A 17,096-nucleotide genomic window follows, 5' to 3' on the forward strand; every position below is an offset into this window, starting at 1 on the left:
CCCAGCTCCCCAGTCCTCCCAGCACCCAGCAGGATGCTCTGGGATGGAGCTGTGGCACCCACACAGGAGCTGGGAAATGCAGAGCTCCTGCTCCTGCTGCAGCACCAGGAATTTTTCACAACGCCCCCAGCCAAGGCTTTTTTTAAAGCGTCAGCTGGAGCAGAGCTGCCTCAGGATCCTGGCGTGGGAGGAGGGCAGGAAGAGCTGGCTCCTGCCCCCCCTCCTTGGAAAGGAGATCTCCACAAGGCCTTGCTCAGACCACAAAGCCACCCTCATGCTCCCTTCCCTGGGACTCACCTGTCCTTTGCCACCTTTTGTAGCTGCAGGAAGTCTTTCTTCAGGCTCTGCAGCTTCTCCTGCTGCTGGGAGGAGCTGGGGGTGAAGCCACAGGAGCTCAGCTCCTCAGCCAGGTGCTCCAGGGTGGCCAGGTCCTCCTGGTGCTGCCTCATCTCCGAGTTCAGCTCCTGCCAAGAGCGAAGGGTGATGCTGACCATGTTCCCCAAGCAGCAGAGGGGATGAACTGGGCAGCCCCACGCCCTGCTGAGCTGGACAGACCCTCTGTGGGCAGTGCCACGTGTGGCAGCAGTGCCAAATGTTGGGCACAGCTCACTGCCACCTGCTCCTCCAGCTCAGCAAATACTTTGAGCAGCTGCAGGAGCAAACCCCACCTTCTCCAGTGCTGGTGACTGGGATGGGATGGGATGGGATGGGATGGGGGGCCCTAGAGCAAGACAAATCAACCCCTGCCACAGCACAGGAGTCTGGTTTTGTGTCATCTTCCAGCATTCCTGAGGCTGTGGATGAAGCACCCCCTGCAGCAGAACACTTGAGGTCCACAGCACCCCTGAAAGTCTCCAAGACAACCCTGAGCAACCTGGTCCAGGGGAAATTGTTCCTGTCCCTGAGAGGGCGCTTGGAATGAGATGATCTTTAAGGTCTTTTCCAAGCCAAACCATTCCAGGATTCTCTGGCTCTAAGACCTCCAAGCTCTCTGTCACTCCTGCACTGCCCTCACAGGGATATTTTGCTGTATTAACCCCATGGAGTCTTCAATTGGTAAAATCCTGCTACATTTGGACTGGATCCTAAAATACCCCATCTGAAAACCAGCCTGGCTCCTGGGAAATGCCACCCCCTTTTCCCACAGCTGGGAACAGCTGGATCCTGCCAGCCTGGACCTTTCCTCAGACACCTGGCGTAGGAGCATGCCCCTTGTTGACAGAGTGGCAAAACTATCTTGTGTCTCCTTAAAAAGGAAAGAAGCCCAGAAGTTTCTCTCATTGATTAGGTAAAAAGCCACCTCATAGGACCTCGGGGACTTCACTTCAAACTGAAGGGCAGCTGATTGGATAGAAGCCAAAAAGTCCCACCTGATCATTTGGGTAGAAAAAGAAGAGAACAAAGGAACTAAGGGCTTTTGTGAGGTGTTTTTACTAGGAGCAGATCTCTTGCACCTGGGTAATTTTTTTTCTGTTTATTATTTTACCTTTTATTAAACCCTTTTGTTTCCAACACTGCAGCAGAAGCCATCCCGCTTCTTTTATGCTTCCAAAAGCAGCTGAGCTACCTTGGGTGCATTGTTTCTTTGAGATCTTATAAGACCTGGCTCGAGGAAGACAATATAACAAGCTGGTGCAGGTGGAATCCTCCCCCAGGACTCACCTGGACGTGCTGGGAGAAGCGAGCGATGTCGCGGTCCGGCTGATTCCCGGACGCCAGCATCCGCGTCCTGCTCTCCGTGAACTGCTGCAGCTTCTCCCACAGCTGCTCGTACTGCTCCACCTTGGGCAGGAGGCCCTTGAGGGCGTCCTCCCTCTCCTGCTGCTGCTTATTATTTCTTTGAGATCTTATAAGCTGGTGCAGGTGGAATCCTCCCCCAGGACTCACCTGGACGTGCTGGGAGAAGCGAGCGATGTCGCGGTCCGGCTGATTCCCGGACGCCAGCATCCGCGTCCTGCTCTCCGTGAACTGCTGCAGCTTCTCCCACAGCTGCTCGTACTGCTCCACCTTGGGCAGGAGGCCCTTGAGGGCGTCCTCCCTCTCCTGCTGCTGCTGGCACAGCCTCCCGAAGTGCTCTGTCACCTGGGCCAGCTTGTCCTGCAGGGCAGAGGCGGCGGGGCTGTCGGCCGCCTCGGTGAAGCGTGTCACCATCTCCCGGGTGGCTTCCAGGCAGCTCCTCTGCCTGGCAATGTCCTGCTTCAGCTTCTGTGGGGAGCACAGGAGGAGAGGGAGGGCTTTTTAAGGAAGGTTCTTCAGCAGAACTAACTGGGCCGCCCTCGGGAGCGGCAGCAGGTGGTTTGACACAACAAGAGATGGGAAAAAATTGTTTCGTATCCCAGTTTTCCTTTCCTTTCTGACCTGCCCAACATGCTCTGCTTTTCCCTCTGTCTGAAATCTTGTTAGCAAATTAAAAAGGAGATTTTCAACAAGTCTGTGACCTTGCACAGTTTGCCCAGAGATGCTGGAGCTGCCCCACCCTTGGAAATGTCCAAGGCCAGATTGCAAAGGGCCCTGAGCAAGCTGGTCCAGTGGAAGGTGTCCCATGGCAGGGAGCTGGGATTAGATGGTCTTTAGGGTTTCCTGCCACCCAAACCATTCAGTGATTCTATGAAAATAAAAAGTTTCTGCTCATGTTCCTTTTTAGTGGTTTTTTTTTTGGTGCTTTCAGCACTCAGTAGTTAAACCCCACCAACCCCTGCATGGTGCAGGCACTGCTCTGGCGTTTTTGGGGTGAGGGAGCCGGGCCCAGCCTTACCACACTCGTGGCAAGCGAGTCCTGGATGGAGGCAGAGGAGAGCATGGCTGGCTGGTCCTTCTCCAGGCTCTTCTCAATCTCAGCCACGGACTGGAGGAGGCTCTCCAGGCTCTCCTGGACGCTCTGGGACTGAGCAATGGATTTCTGCAGCAGGTCCGAGCGCTCCGACATCTGCTGGGAGAGGCTCTGGAAGCGGCTCACGATGGCAGCTGCAGGGTTCAGCACAGAGGACACTCAGTGGCACAGAGCTCCAAGTGCTCAGAGAGCAGCCAGGGTCACCTTTGGCTCCCCCTAAAACTCTCAGTGATGACAAATCCCTGTCCCCACATTCAGCAGCGAGACAGGGGATGCAACACAAGTGGCCACATCCCTCCCCACATGCAAGCCCTGAGGAGGTTCTGCCACGTGATTACCCCCAAATTCCCCCAAAAAGTGACTTATCTTTGCCCCCTCTGGCTTGTTCCCACTCTCCCCAACCCTCCCTGCTAACGCTGGCAGCTGCTTTGCTCAGTACCTGTTGTTTCCTGAATGTGGCCGTGGTCTGGGGCTGGCTCCCCTTGGATGTCCAGCAGGGTCCGAGCTGCTTTCTGGAGCTTCTCCACTGGCACCTGGTGCTCAGCCAGGTCTCCCTGCAGTTGCTGTTTTCACACAAGACAAGCCAAAATCAGAGATGGGTCCCAGGCAGGACTGCCACACTCATGGAGCTCAGGGCTCCTTTCACACCCCCTTGAGGGATCCTCTGCACTTCATCACTAAATCGTTCAGAAATGATGGAAAAATCTACCCCCACACTGCAGGCAGAGCTGGATCAGAGGGTTTGGGCTGTCCCAGTGCTCTGGCACCTTCATGGGGGAGCAATGTCCCCCTCTATGTCCCTCTGGGGTGTCTGTGCCTGCAGCCCCTAAGCCCCCCAAGCACAAATTTGACCCACCTGGCTGCAGCACAGAACCTGCTACACCTGCAGGTGCACCTTTGCCCTCAACCAGCAAAAAAACCACCAAGAGGTCAAGTCTCCTCCCTGCTGCTGACTGCTCAGAGCAGCCAAATTCCCATCCAGGCTCCATCATTCCCCCAGAAAATCCCCCAGGTGTACCTTGGTGCTGGTGAGCTGCTTCTGCAGCATGGCCACATCTGAGGAAACCGTCTCTGAGAGCAGCTTCCCCAGGGCAGCTTCACTCTCCTGCAGCCACGTCCTGAGAGACTCTGCCACCTCCTGGAACTGCTGGTAGTGATCCAGCAAGGTGTTCAGGTGGGAGCCCAGCTTGGAGCACTGCAAAGGAGCAACGAGAGGTGACAGGGATGCACAAGAGCAATGCGTGGCAAAAGGCACAGGAATCAGCAAGAAAGAAAAAGCAATTAAAAAAAAATCAATCTTGCCACAGGCTAAATGAATTACCAGGGGTAACATGCTGACAAACAGCAAGACAAGGGTGTTGCCTAAGCCCTGAAGAAGACAATCCTTGTCCTACAACCTATAAATGTCCTGGAAGCTGGGACAAACATCCCTCTGCCATCCCTGCAAAGGAGGAAAGGAGCACCCAGCTCACAGCCCTTCCCATACCTTGGAGTGCAGCGTGGTGTACCTCTGCGTGGCATCCTCCAGCTTGCTCTTGACCACACTCCTGGACATCAACAGCTGGGATTCAGCATCCCCAGCATCCCCATCCAGAAACTTCTCCCCCGACATGGTGACGAAGCGCAGATCACCCTTGTGGGAGATCACATCCTCCGAGAAGCTGCCCTGCCGCCGCAGCAGCTGCCGGAGGGAGGCAGGGTCACCGTCCCCTTTGTACATCCCCTGCAGGTCTTGCTCTGCCTGCTCCAGCCAGGCCTGGAACTCTCCGTGGTCCTTCAGGAACTTCTGGAGCTCCTCCCGCAGGAGCTGCGCCCGTTTCAGCCGCGCCTCCGCGCGCGCCAGCGCCGCCGGGTACCGCTCCCGCAGCTCCGCCAGCTGCTCCTGCAGCCGCTCCCTCTCCTCCCCAGCCAGGCTGGGCCCCTGCTTGTCCAGGAAAGCCTGGGCTGCCTGCGTGGCCAGGATGATGTCCTGCTGCTGGGACAGCAGCTCCTGGTGCTGCGCCTGGAAGATGCAGGGATAAAGGTGAGGCTCGGCGCTGAGGTCCCCAGCAGCCGTGGATGGGACAGCTCTGGAAGGGCTCGAGGCCAGAGTGGAGCAGCCTGGTCTAGTGGGAGGTGGGAGTGGAACAGGATGGTCTTTAAGGTCCTTTCCAAACCAATTATTTTCGTGATTCTGTGACAAAGCACCAGCAGGGTGGGGAAAACTGGGAACGTCCCAGGTTGGGCTAGAGGAGTGCAGCGACCCCTTCTGTGGCCATCATGGGCACCTTCTGAGACCCTGATTACACCTTGTGGTGTAATCACACATCCTGCATCTCCTGCAGGAAGCTGGGCAGGGCCTTTCTGAGCTTCCCATGGAGAATCCCATGTTTCAGACTCATCTAACAGCAGGGACAGGGCAGGAGGCTTTGGGAGGGACAAGGTGTCAGTGCTGACCTTCAGCCTCTCGTACTGCTCGTCCAGGCTCTCAGCAGCACTGTCTGCTCCCACAGTGTGGCCATCAGGGACATCCCCAGTGCTTTTTCCTGCTTGTGTCCCTGTGCCTTGATGGACAGGGTGGGGTCTGTACTCTGGGAGCCCTCCCTTCTGCTCCAGCGATGCCACCCAGCTCAAAAGGGAATCGATCTTATTGCTGTTCTCCTCCAGCTCTTTGGCAGCTTTCACCTGAAAGCACAAAGGCTCCAGATAAGAATGGCCCAGTTCTTGCATGTTCAGCAAACTGCTGCACGGGGGAGGGAGACAAAAATCAGCAGAAGGCAAAAAAAAAACCAAAAAACCCAAGGAGTTTCCCAGCCTCAGCAAATGCTGAGACACCTCCAGACCCTTTGTGGCTCTCTGAAAGGTGCAGAAAAGCTGTGAAAAAACTCAGCCTTGCTGCTACATTGAATTTCTCATCCTCACACAACCCAGGGCCCTCACTCCAAAATGGCTGGGATGTGATTGACAATCCTCATCCATCAGGGGTCACCCCAAAGGCAGAGTAAGGGACCTTTTCCTCCCCCATTCCCTCCACAACCAGCTCATCCCAAAGCATTTCAAGACAGAAATATCTGGGGGAAACCTTGCCCAGGGAATATCCAGGAAGGAACCACAAATTGCTCTGTGCTGCATCACCCAGATGGGCTTCCAGGACCTCACAGTCCTCCTCAAGCAAAGCTGGAGGCTCCACAGCTCCTGGCACGTTACCTTCTCAGTCTGCTGCTGCACTGCAGCACTCACAGCACTCTCCAGCTCCTTCTGGGCCACCTCTGTCCTCTCCTGCAGGGACTGGTACTGCTCCTTGGCACGCTGCAGGTCCTGCTGCAGTGCTGCCAGCTCCCCAGGCTCCAGCTTGGCCTTGTTCTCCTCCAAAAACTGCTCTGTGCTCTTCAGGACACCAGCAAAGGAGGCGGCTCTGCTGTGCATGCTCCTCTGCAGCTCCTGGGTGGATGAAGCCGTGAGGCTCTGGCCACTCCTGAGGTGAAACCTCTCCACCCCTGCCCCCCCAAATTTCAAATATCACCGACCTTTACGTCGCTTTGCCTCTGCTGCAAGGCAGACAGGTCCCCTTCTGCTCTCTGCTGCTCTGCCAGGGTGTTCTCTGCCTGGCCCAGCCAGCGGCTCAGCTCAGCCAGGCTCTGTGCCCGGGCTGCCTGCTGCTCCTGCAGCGTCTGTGGGCACAGCAAAGGGGACAGGGGACAGTCAGTACCAGCCCTGCACCTCCTCTCCTGCTGCTGAAAGGCAAGGTGAGGTTACAGCTTGCAGCTCCTGGAGGGGAGGATGCAGCACAGAAAACTTTGGTGGCTCTCCAGGTGCTCCCTGTCCGGCAGCAGGTGCCACGTCCCTGCTGAGCTGGTGGCACCTCTGTCACCACTGGAGGTTTCTCTCTGAGGAGCCTGCAAGATGGAGCTGCACTGCTCTCCCAGGAAAACTCAGCCAAGAGTTTCTGTGCCTTTTCCATTCCACCTTACAGACATTAAAACAGCAGCAGAAACTCACGGAATGAGAGGCAACAACGACCTGGGACAGGCAGCGCCACTGTGGAGCCCCAGACAACCCCAAATAAGGGTTTTTTTTTACTGATTTGGGGCTGGAAAGGGAGCCCTGGAGAGGGAAAGTGTTTCTGTAGCTGATCCAGCTCCTCTTTTTGCTGACAGAGCACAACACAGAAGCGCCTGTTCGAGCAATTGAGCATGATGTGACCTGAGAGTCCCTGTGACACCCCTGTCCCCCTCTGCCAGGGGGGTTAAAAGGTTTTTGAGTTTTTCACTGGGCATTTCAGCAAGGTGATGTACAAACTTGTGCAAAACACTGTGCCTGTTTCTCCCAGTCACAAGATAAAACAACAGAAGCAAATTGAAAGAGCCTTCTTAAGAGCTCTTCAGCTGCAAAGCGAGTTCTTCCTGGGTTAGGATGGGCGCACACTCAATCTGAAAAGGCAAAGCAAACTGGTTAATACACACACACACTCCAGAGAGGACAGGCAAGAGTTACAGAGAGCAATTGTTAATAAAAAAACCACATTAATCCTGTCTTGGATGAGAGGATCCATGCAGCGGTGGGTGCTGCAGCAGTGCAGCAGAGATCTGAGGACTTGTTTTTGTCCTTGCCAGCTGTTTCCCTGGGACAGCAATGCCTGATGTGTGCAGTGCAAATAGGACACTGGGTGTCTGTGGTGGCCCCTCTACACAGGGATTTTGGGGGGGATTACAGGGTTTATTCCACCCAGCCCCAAAAAATTCCGTATCTAGCAGAGAACTGCTACCCAGGCCTCGGCAGGGCTCCGTATTTTGGGAGCAAAAGCAACCTTCTGCCTGGTAGGAAGAAGAAAGACTTTTAGAGGAAGCTCATGATGTGCAGTGAGAACTCCTGAACTGGGAGTGGCATGCAGGGGAAATCCCAAATTGGAGGTGCCTCAGCTGCTGTTCCTGCGGCTGGGAAGCGCTTCGGCGAGCAAAGGAGGAGATGTCTCACAACCTTCACCTGCTCCGTCTGCTCCACTTGCTGGAGACAGAGCTGCAGCACCTCCACCCGCGCTGTCACACGCTCTGACAGGTCCCTGAAGGCTTTCTGCAGCTCATTGAGCAGCCTCAGCAGCTGCCTGCTCTGCTGGGGGGTTAAATCCTGGGCGTGCTCCGAGATGAGGAACTGGATGTCAAAGGCAGTGGCGTCCAGCTCAGCCTTGGTGTCAGCAAGGGGCTCCTTCAGCTCCTGAATGGGAGAGAAAAGCAGCTAAAATGATCCTGCAGCCAGGGCTGTGTTGCACTGCTTCCCTCCTGCTGGTGCCACATGAAATATATTCCAGGAACACCAAACTCTCCCAGAACAGCACTCAGCATGGAGGTGAGAGCATCACCGGGATTTTCCAACTTCCCTCTGCACCAGGTGCTGGAGGCACCTCACCAAGAGGTTTCTTGGATGTGTGTAGGGCTGCACTTGGGTCTGAGGAATGACCCAGACCTGGCCCCAGTGACTCCATGCGCCACCACCAGCTCTCAAAGCCTTCAATCCCCTGATTTCCATGCCAAGATGTCACCACCAAGCTTGGAAATAATCTTTATTGCTAGAAGATGGATGAGGAGACTGGGCTCCTCATACAGGTGATGGAGCAGAGGATCCTGGATGACAGGAATCTCCCCAGGTCACTCAGCCACCACCACACCCCTGCACAGGAGCATGTTCAACAACCAAACCAGGCTGTGCATTATGGAAACAAACGACTTTGGAGAACACCCAACACAGCAGCTCCAGCTGCGGCACGAGCTAAGGCCAAACCCTTGGTAGGCTCTGGGACAGAAGCAGGATTAAAAGCTTCTCCTCTGTGCAGAGGGCAGCAAGTTCATCAGCCTGCAGGATTAGGGGCATTGCCATGGTTACCTTGTAGTGCTGCAGGCAGCGACTCAAGCTGCTGGCATCGCTGGCCTGCTGGAAATCGCTGTCATCCAGAGACTCCGTGGTGCCAGACACCCAGCTCAGCAGCTCCTGCAGCTTGCCCTCAAGAGTCTCGTGATGGGCCAGGATTTTAGCCTTAAAAGCAGAAATTCGTCATTTAAAGGAGGTATTTTAGGAAGTTTGTGGGGCAGCAGGGGGCAGTTGCCAGCTCTACCTTTTCGGCTTCTGCCGCCCCACGAAGGTTTTGCAGCCGGGACTGCAGGACTTCACTCGCAGAGCTCAGAGACTTCTGGAGGTTCTTGGCATCCTTCTCCAAAGCCTTCAGTAACTGCTCAGGGACTTCTTCAGGAGGGTTGGCCACAATCCTCTGCACAGCATCCAGCTCCTGATTCACTGGGAAGCTCAGCTCCTGCAGCTCAGAGCCCAGAGCCTGAGACAAAGACAGCATCGTTACGTCTACGACAGCGTGACCTCACCTCCCTGCTGCCAAAACCCAGCAGGGCTTTTGGAGAGGCAGCTCCAAACACTCAGTCGAGAAAAATTCATCCCACCCTCCAGCCCTGCTCAGCTGCCAGTGCCTCTCCTGCCTTTCTCCAGGCTGTAAAATTCATGTCAGCCAAGCTCAGGCTGTTGTCTGGGCAGGGTGGATGGATCAGGAGGGATGAGGTTTGATATAAAAGCCTGTTAAACCTGAGACAAAACTCCCAGAAGCAGGGAGGGGTGCAAGGCTTGTGCAGGAAGCTGGGGAGAGGGGTAAAAAGCTCTGTCTAACACCAGCCAAGCCTCACCCAGCCTCACTCACCTCTGCTTGCTGCCTCAGGTCCTGCAGGGCTGCCAAATTCTGCTCTGCTGGCTGCACGCGTTTGATTCTCATCTCGATGTCTCGGAGCATGGAGAGATAAGAAATCAGCCTCTGGTCATGCTCCAGACACATCTTCTTGCTGAACTTGATCTGCAGAATCAGACAGGAAATCAAAGCTTCAAACTTAGGCAGAAAAGGAGACAAAGTATTATGTAAAATTATTTTTTTTTTTCTAAAGGAGAAATTTGTTAATAATGTTCCCGCTCATGGACTTGCCACTTGCCAGCCTTATCTACAAGATTTACTACAGGAGAAATAAAACACACGGTTCTTTTTCCAACATAAGCTTATAAATGGCAAGAGATCTCTTGGAGCTGCAGCAAAAGTGCCAAAAAAAGAGAATTCCACTTGTTAGTCATTTAGCAGTAATGCTCCAGCAAAAGGAGCCACAACTCAGCCCTGAGTGTTTCCAGTTGTACATCACCAGCTCCTTTGCCAAACCCACTGCAGCTGATACTGCAACATCCACTCCTCATGCTTCAGCTGCCCTCTGTGCCGAGGATCTCAGACAGATTTAGCACCAAACATCCACAAAGAGCTCAGAAAAACTGCCTAAATAGCAAAAATATTCACTGACCTGGGCTGGCCTCGTGGACTCCCTCGAGGTCTCCAGCAGCTCCCCCTCCACGATCACAGGTAAGAGCAAACCCCGATCACCTGGACCTGGCTGCTTGCTCCTCTCCTGGGGGGGTTCTTCTTGGCATTTTGGGGGAGCAGGGGCACCTCCTTGCTCTGCTCTGAGCTCAGCTCTTTGCTCATGCTGCTTCTCCTCTCCAAGTTCTGCGGAGGTTTCCTGAATTTCTGCGGGTTCCTCTCTGATAATTAAGTCAAGGGGCAGCTCCTGTGCCACGGGGGCTGTGCTGGGCACATCCTGGGTGGTTTCCACCCTGATGTCTTCCTGAGCCATCCTTTCCTCCAGACTCAGGGCCACCAAGGAATCCTGACCATCCTTGGTCCCAGCTTTCACCACCTCTCGAGCTTCCCCGTGCTTGGGGGGCACAGGGAACACCTGATCCTCTCTGGAGGTTTCTCTGTCCTTCCCAGGAATTGTTTTCTTTCCTCTTCCACCCTTGTGCTTGGCTGTGTCTTGTGCCAGCCCAGCAGCAGCCTCAGTGCTGGATTCATGTTTTGGCTCCCTGGAGACAAAGTGCTCCTCCTCACCCTTTTTCCTTGGAATTTCATGGGAAACCAGAGAAGGAAGGAGCTGCTTCTCTGCAGGTTTCTCTGGCTGAGCGCTGTCTCCTGGAATGCTGCCCTGCTTTGCTTTCTTTTTCTTGCTTTTCTTTTTCTGGGTAGGTTTCAGCTCAGTTTCACTTGTTTTTTCCTGATCAATGGCACCTTCTGTGCCAGAGGTTTCTCTTTCTGTGTGTTTCACAGCTTTTTCCCCTGCAAGCTCATCTCCCACAGGAACTCCAACCTCAGGGGGCTCTCCCATCCCTCCCTTCCCTGGGCCCACACTGACAGATTCCCTCGGGGCTGCTGGTGTCTCCTGGACCACTCTGGTCACTCTCTCTCCTTGCCCAGAAGTCACCACTGCACCTTCTCCACCTGCCACAACTCCCTCTGCACTTACAGACTCTCTCCTCCTCCTCCTCTCCTCAGCATCCTCCTCCTTGTAAAGCACCTCTGTGCCCAAGAACAGCTGCTCCTTCTCCAAGCCCAGTCTCTCTATTTTCTCTGTCCCTCCATCCACTTCTTCCCTCGTTTCCCTGCCCTGGGCTGCTCTCACCTGGGAGCTGCCTTTTGGGATCCCTTTTTCCACAGCCCCTGCCACCACTGCCTCTTCAGGGAGAGACACTGTCCCCAGCACTGAGGGGTGCTCTGGGGTCACCTCAGCCTTTGCCTGGGGGTGATGATGATGATGATGTTCCTCTTGGGGATGGACAGCACCCTCTGAAGCTTCCTGGGGTTTTAATTTCCTTTCAGTCCGTGCTTTGGGGGATTTCTCAGCGGCAGCAGCTGCACTCTGAGCTGTGTCAACAGCTTCAGCTTGAGCTTTGGGCTCAGCACCATCAGACCTGGCAGATCTGGCAGGGAGGATGACACCCTCTTTTGGAGATAGTTTTTCCATTTTTTCCCGCAAAAGTTGCACTTTTTCTACTTTGAAGACCTCAGAACCAACTTTCTCTTCGGATATTTGCACATCCCGAAGACCAGCAGCTAATTTTTGGCTAATCAGTCCTTTTCCAACAGCTTCCTTCACAGTCAATCTTTTCCCACCAGGGGCATCAACAATTCCCCCAGCCCTGATCTGGTTGGTGGCGATGACTTTGGCCATGGCCTCATCCAGCATCCCCTGCTCCACAGCTGCCCTCAGGGACAGCCTCTGGCTGACAGTGCCCTCCACCACCCCTCCAGAGTCTGCCTGTGCCTGCAGCAGCCTCAGGGTGGGCAGGGGGTCCACCTTCCCCAGCCTCACTGCCTCAGCACATGGCAGCTTGGCCCCTGTCACCTCATCCCTGACTGCCTGGAAGGGATGGACCTCCAGGTACCTCTGGCCGGATTCAATATCGATTTTACACTTCTTCAGGAACTCTGAGTAGGGAACAATCTTGCAGGTCTCGGGGTCTACAATTCCTTCTGTCATTTCTGAAGATGACAGGACTTTCTGCACCACCTGCTGGGGCACCAAGCCCTCCTGCACTGCCTGGCTCAGTGCCAGTCGCTGGCCAGAAGCTGGATCGAGAACGGTTCCGCTCTCAGCCTGGATTTCCTGCACTTTCCTCTGGAATTCTGGGCTAACGAGCCCCAGCGACACTGCCTGGGGCAAGGTCAGCTTCTCCTTTGTGGCTGGATGGACAAAGTCCTGCAGGACCACACTTTCAGCTTTCCTGAGCTCCTTGCACAGATCTGGATTGATCAAACCGTGTTTCATGGCGTTGTCCACTGAAAGCCTCATCCCGGACACGTGATGGATGATTCCTCCCTCAGCAACCTGCTTGGTCAAGAGCTGAAAAGCTTTTTCCTTCTCCAGGAGCCCCTTTTCAACAGACTCTGCCACAGTCAGAGGCCGTTTGCTTTCAGGATCCACAATCCCACTGGTCTCAGCCTGTAAATTAATGAGTTTCTGCCTGGTGACCTCATCAGTGCCTTTCCCCTTGGAAGCCTTCTCCAGCTTCACCAGCTCTGTCTGACTGGTTGGCTCTATGAGGCCCAGGTTTGAAGCCAAAGTCACTGACACTTTTTTGCCACGTTTCAAGTCAACAATCCCCCCTGTAACCACCTGCCCTTCCAAGATCCTCATCGCTGTCTCCTTGTCCAGAAGGCCAACAGCAGCAGCATCCTTGATGGAGTAGACAAAGTTGTTGCCTGGGTCAAGGACACCACTTATGGCTCTGTCAGACGTGAGGACCTTCTGGAGCAGCTTCTCATCCATCAGACCTTCTTCAATCACGTCCTCAGTGGTCAAGGGCTCACACACCTGAGAGTCAAAGAAGCCACTGAACATCTTCATCCTCTCCATGAGTTTCACAGCTGTGTGGCCAGACACCACCCCAGAGGCCACTGCCTCGTCCAGCAGCAGGGTCCTGCCTGTCTGCTCGTGGGTGATGCCACCCTTTTGGAGCTGCATCAGGAGCTTTTCCAAAGTGTCCTCTGCTTCCTCAGGGGCTGGCAGGGATGGTTCCTCATGTTCCTCCATGTCCTCATCACCCAACACTTCTTCCTGCTCTCCTTCTTCCACTTTCAACACAGTTTCCACGTCCTTGCTTTGTGTCTCTGCTGGTGCTGCCTCCCCACGTGCAGGGAGCTCAACCTCCTCTCCTCCCAGCAAACCATTTTCAACTGCTCCCTCCTTTAGCAAATGAACCTCTCTCACATCTTCTGCCTCTCCTTCAGGTTCCCTCACACCCTGAGACCTCTCTGCCACGATTTTCAGTCTGTCTCTACTTTCTGGAGCACCCATTTTTATGCAGATTTCACTTTTCACAACCACTGCCCCACTTTCCAATGCCCTCTTCTGATATTCAGGACCTTCCACTCCATCTGCTGCAGGAGGCTTGGACTCTTCTTCTGCCTCAATCATCATTTCCTCTGTTTCTCTGATTAATCCACTACCCAGGTCACTGGGAGGCTCTGGCATCAATAATTTTACCTCATGTTTATCCTTGGTTGTAAAAGTGACCTGTTCTTTTCCAAATTCAGCATCAGTTTCACTCCTCATGGTCTCCAGTTCAGTGGAAATCTGCTCCTGCTCTTCCACATGCAGGAAATCCTCTGCATCCTCCAAGGGGAGACTTTCAGGTCCCACCACCACCTCCCCATTCTCCAAAGCAGCTCTGGGTGGTAGGATCTTATCACTTTCATCTTTTGAAGGAGCAAATTGAAGCTGAAGCTGCTGCAAAGCCAAACCATTGCAAGGTTCACTTTCAAGAGCTGCCTCTGTCTCCTCAAAGCCTTCCAACACCTGTGCACGGGATCCGTTTTCTTGGCTTTGGATGAGAGCTTTAGTGACATTGTTCAACTCTGCATCCACTAACAGCACCTTGTGGCCATCGTGGATGTTGATGTAGCTGTGGGTCATCAAGTGGAACATCAGCCTTTCATCATCACCCCCTAGCACAGGCTCCTCCTGACCTGTGGGGCTCCTTCCAGGGGAGCTCCTGCTTGGAGATCCAGGGAGCTGCACGCTGGCCAGGACATCAGGCATGGCTGTTGATTCCAGCTTCTTCACCACCTCTCTCTCCAGGATGCCCTGCTCCACTGCCTTCTGCCAGGACACCACCTCTGTGTTTCCTGGGATAAAAACAGCCTGAAGGAGCTGCCTCTTGCTGAGAGCCTCCTCAATCAGCTCCGGGGAGAGGATCCCCTGCTCCAAAGCGTCTGCAACAGGGATGATCTCCCCTGTCTCTGGCCACAGCAGCCCCATGAAGGACCACAGGGATTCCAGGACCAGCAGTGCCATCTTTGGAGCTACCAAACCCTTCCTGAGGGCTTCATCCATGGTCAGCCTCTCCCCCGTGGTGGTGTCCACGATCCCACCCGTCTGGAGCTGCCGGAGCAGAAGCGTGCAGGCCAAATCCTGGTCAACCAAATTATGCCTGACAGCCTCCCCCAAGGTCAGCCTGTGTCCTGTCCTGGGGTCAACAATGCCACCAGCAAAAAGGTGAGCTTCCAGCAACCTGACGGTCACCTGCCTGTCTATCAGCCCCTCCTGGACTGCACGGAAGATGCTGACCTCCCTGCCTGACCTCAAGCTCACCATCCCACCTGCCAGCTGCCTGACTGGGAGCAGCCTCAGCCCGGTCTCTTGGTGGATGATGCACCTGTCCAGGAGCTCAGGCAGACTGATCTTCTCAGCAGTGTTGGGGTCAATCAAGTCCTTGCCACCTTCCAGGTGAGACAGGAGCCTGGAGTGAAGTTGGGGGGGAAGGAGACTTTCTTGCACTGCTGTCTCCATGCTGATTCTGCCCTGCTGGAATTTAAAGCCCCCAGTGATGAGCTCAACCTCAAGAATCTTCAGCCCAATGCTCTCACTGATCCTCCCCTCTTCTATGGCAGCAACGACGGGGAGGAGCTGCCTCCCTTCACATCTGACTTCTTTCACCTGCTGGAGAGCATCCTTCAATTCCTGCAGCACCTGGAATGCCCTGAGATCAATGATGTTTCTTGCCAGAGCTTTCTCCAAGGAGAGTTTCTCACTGGTCTCTGGGACAACTAAGTCAGAGGAGATCACCTGGGCCTCCAGGAGGACCAGGCCTGTGTCCTGATCTATAAGACCTCTCTGCATGGCACCAAAGACAGGGAATATTTCTACTGTGCCAAGATCGATCACTCCTGCCACGGCTCCGCTGCCCTGGAACAGAAAGAGAAGGAAAAGAATTAAACCAAAATCCAGCATTTCCAGCACTCATTGCATGAGTTTTAGGGAGGCCTCAGTTAAAAAAAAAAAAAACAAACAAAAACAACAAAACAAAACAAACTAAAAATCCCCAAACAGGCTAGAAAGTCCTAAAGTGTTTGAAATCTAGTCCATCACCAGGGCAGCACCAAGATGCTTCCAATATCCACCAGCAGTAATGCAGCAAAGCAGCAAGCACCAAAACTCAGACTCATTCCTAATGCTCCACAGAAAAGAGGGCAGGAAACCAACAAGCACAACAAAGCCCTTCAACAACTCCAGCTTTAAAAAGTAAAGACAACACAAATCCCACTGTGCACTCACGGGGAAGAAAACCCCCCAAAACCACCCACTTTGGGGTAAAGAGGAACCTTCCCCAGCACAGCCTCCATGCTGATTCCTGCCATGCTGAAAATCCTGCACTTCCCAAGCAAATCCCAAGTGCCAGGATGGGTGGGGAGCACCACAGAGCCCTGTGCCATGGAGCAGCTCCCAGCCATGCAGCAGGGCAGGAGCAGGACAGCTCCCCAGGCATGACCATGGCCCTGCTCTGCCCACTCCAGCACCTCCAAGATGCTCCTCAGACAGGGCCAGGGGAGAAATGGAACAAGCTGGAGGTTCCAGCATGAGAACAGTGACAGACCAACTACTGTGGTGCTTTTTGGAGGGGCTTTTCTTGCTGCTATCCCCACAGGGAGGGTGATAATTTAGGTGATAAAGTGTCTTTGCTCAAAGGCTCTTTGGACGTTTGGGTTTCTCCCAGTGCCTTTGGCTGGGTATAAGGCTGGCCCAAGCACTCCAAGATTTTTGTGGGGATAACAAGGAGGGAACCAGGACCATGGAATGAATTCCTTTTGCATCCCAACACCCTGCTGTGGGGACAGGAAGAACCTTCTGGGACAAGCTAAGCTCTCCATGACCATCACCAGACCCTGACGTGCATACTCAGAGATGAACAAGCCTTGGAAAGACAGAAAAGAGGGAAAGGGTGGGGAAACAAAAGAGAAAGATAAAAAAAGGAAATGGATGGGAGGGAGGGGAGTAAAAGGCTTTTACTTACCGACTTGCAGGGTGTGCCTTGAGCAGTTAAAGACAGAGCCTTATGGAGCAGTTCAGCCGTATCACACACAGTGTAAAGCTTGGGGTTAGCGTCCAGCATGCGACTGTTTTGTTTTGCAAAAAGAACCCCACACACAGGTCCGTCCTCTTTCCCTTTTGTGTGTTTTGTTTGTTTAAATCCCAGGGGGGTTAGTTAAACTTGTAAGCAAGGATGTCAGTTAATCTTAAAAACAGTTGACATGAAACACAAACCATACAGGGACACATCATGCTCAATTTAGCGCGTTCTGCTTCGCTTTTTTTTTGGTCTTTTGTAACTTCTTTCTGACAGTTGGATGTTTCCAGCAAGCAAATGTTAAAGAGTTCTTCATGCTCCCTCTACAGTGAAGCAGCAGCTCCGCAGCAGAGCCGCAGGGATGGTTCTGCAGATGGGGATTTAAGGTGAGGCCCCACTGCCATCTCTTGTTTTGTTGTGTGGGCTTCACTGAGTCTGTGAGTGAAAACTGTTCCAGCCCCAAAGCAGCCTCGTGCTGTACCTAAACAGCTTGACAAGCCCTGGAGAAGAGTTTTGCTTTAAAATAATTTTCCTGACCAAAAGGGAGGAAAAGGGAAAAGAAAAAAAGCATCCATTCCAC

At 53.8% G+C, this 17,096-nt stretch overlaps 1 protein-coding gene across 11 annotated transcripts in view; it reads right to left on the minus strand.

Moving 5' to 3' along the window:
- MACF1 (microtubule actin crosslinking factor 1) overlaps positions 1-17,096 on the minus strand; it is a 133,453-nt gene that overhangs the window by 60,503 nt on the left and 55,854 nt on the right. For 8 of the 11 annotated variants that reach the window (XM_041417345.1, XM_041417344.1, XM_041417346.1 and 5 more), the window contains 15 exons: positions 10,141-15,357; positions 9,504-9,653; positions 8,916-9,131; positions 8,687-8,836; positions 7,787-8,020; positions 6,337-6,480; positions 6,017-6,250; positions 5,267-5,494; positions 4,317-4,832; positions 3,849-4,025; positions 3,270-3,393; positions 2,756-2,964; positions 2,044-2,205; positions 1,663-1,818; positions 298-464 (listed from right to left, as the gene is read on the minus strand). In XM_041417345.1, coding sequence (XP_041273279.1) covers positions 298-464; positions 1,663-1,818; positions 2,044-2,205; positions 2,756-2,964; positions 3,270-3,393; positions 3,849-4,025; positions 4,317-4,832; positions 5,267-5,494; positions 6,017-6,250; positions 6,337-6,480; positions 7,787-8,020; positions 8,687-8,836; positions 8,916-9,131; positions 9,504-9,653; positions 10,141-15,357 — 8,084 coding nt within the window. Of the gene's footprint in view, positions 1-297; positions 465-1,662; positions 1,819-1,887; positions 2,206-2,755; positions 2,965-3,269; positions 3,394-3,848; positions 4,026-4,316; positions 4,833-5,266; positions 5,495-6,016; positions 6,251-6,336; positions 6,481-7,786; positions 8,021-8,686; positions 8,837-8,915; positions 9,132-9,503; positions 9,654-10,140; positions 15,358-17,096 lie in introns of all 11 variants that reach the window. The other 3 variants (XM_041417349.1, XM_041417350.1, XM_041417340.1) reach the window with 2 other exon arrangements.

This window comes from Onychostruthus taczanowskii, unplaced genomic scaffold (assembly GCF_017590055.1).
Source record: "Onychostruthus taczanowskii isolate IOZ18803 unplaced genomic scaffold, ASM1759005v1 scaffold56, whole genome shotgun sequence".
NCBI lineage: Eukaryota > Metazoa > Chordata > Aves > Passeriformes > Passeridae > Onychostruthus > Onychostruthus taczanowskii.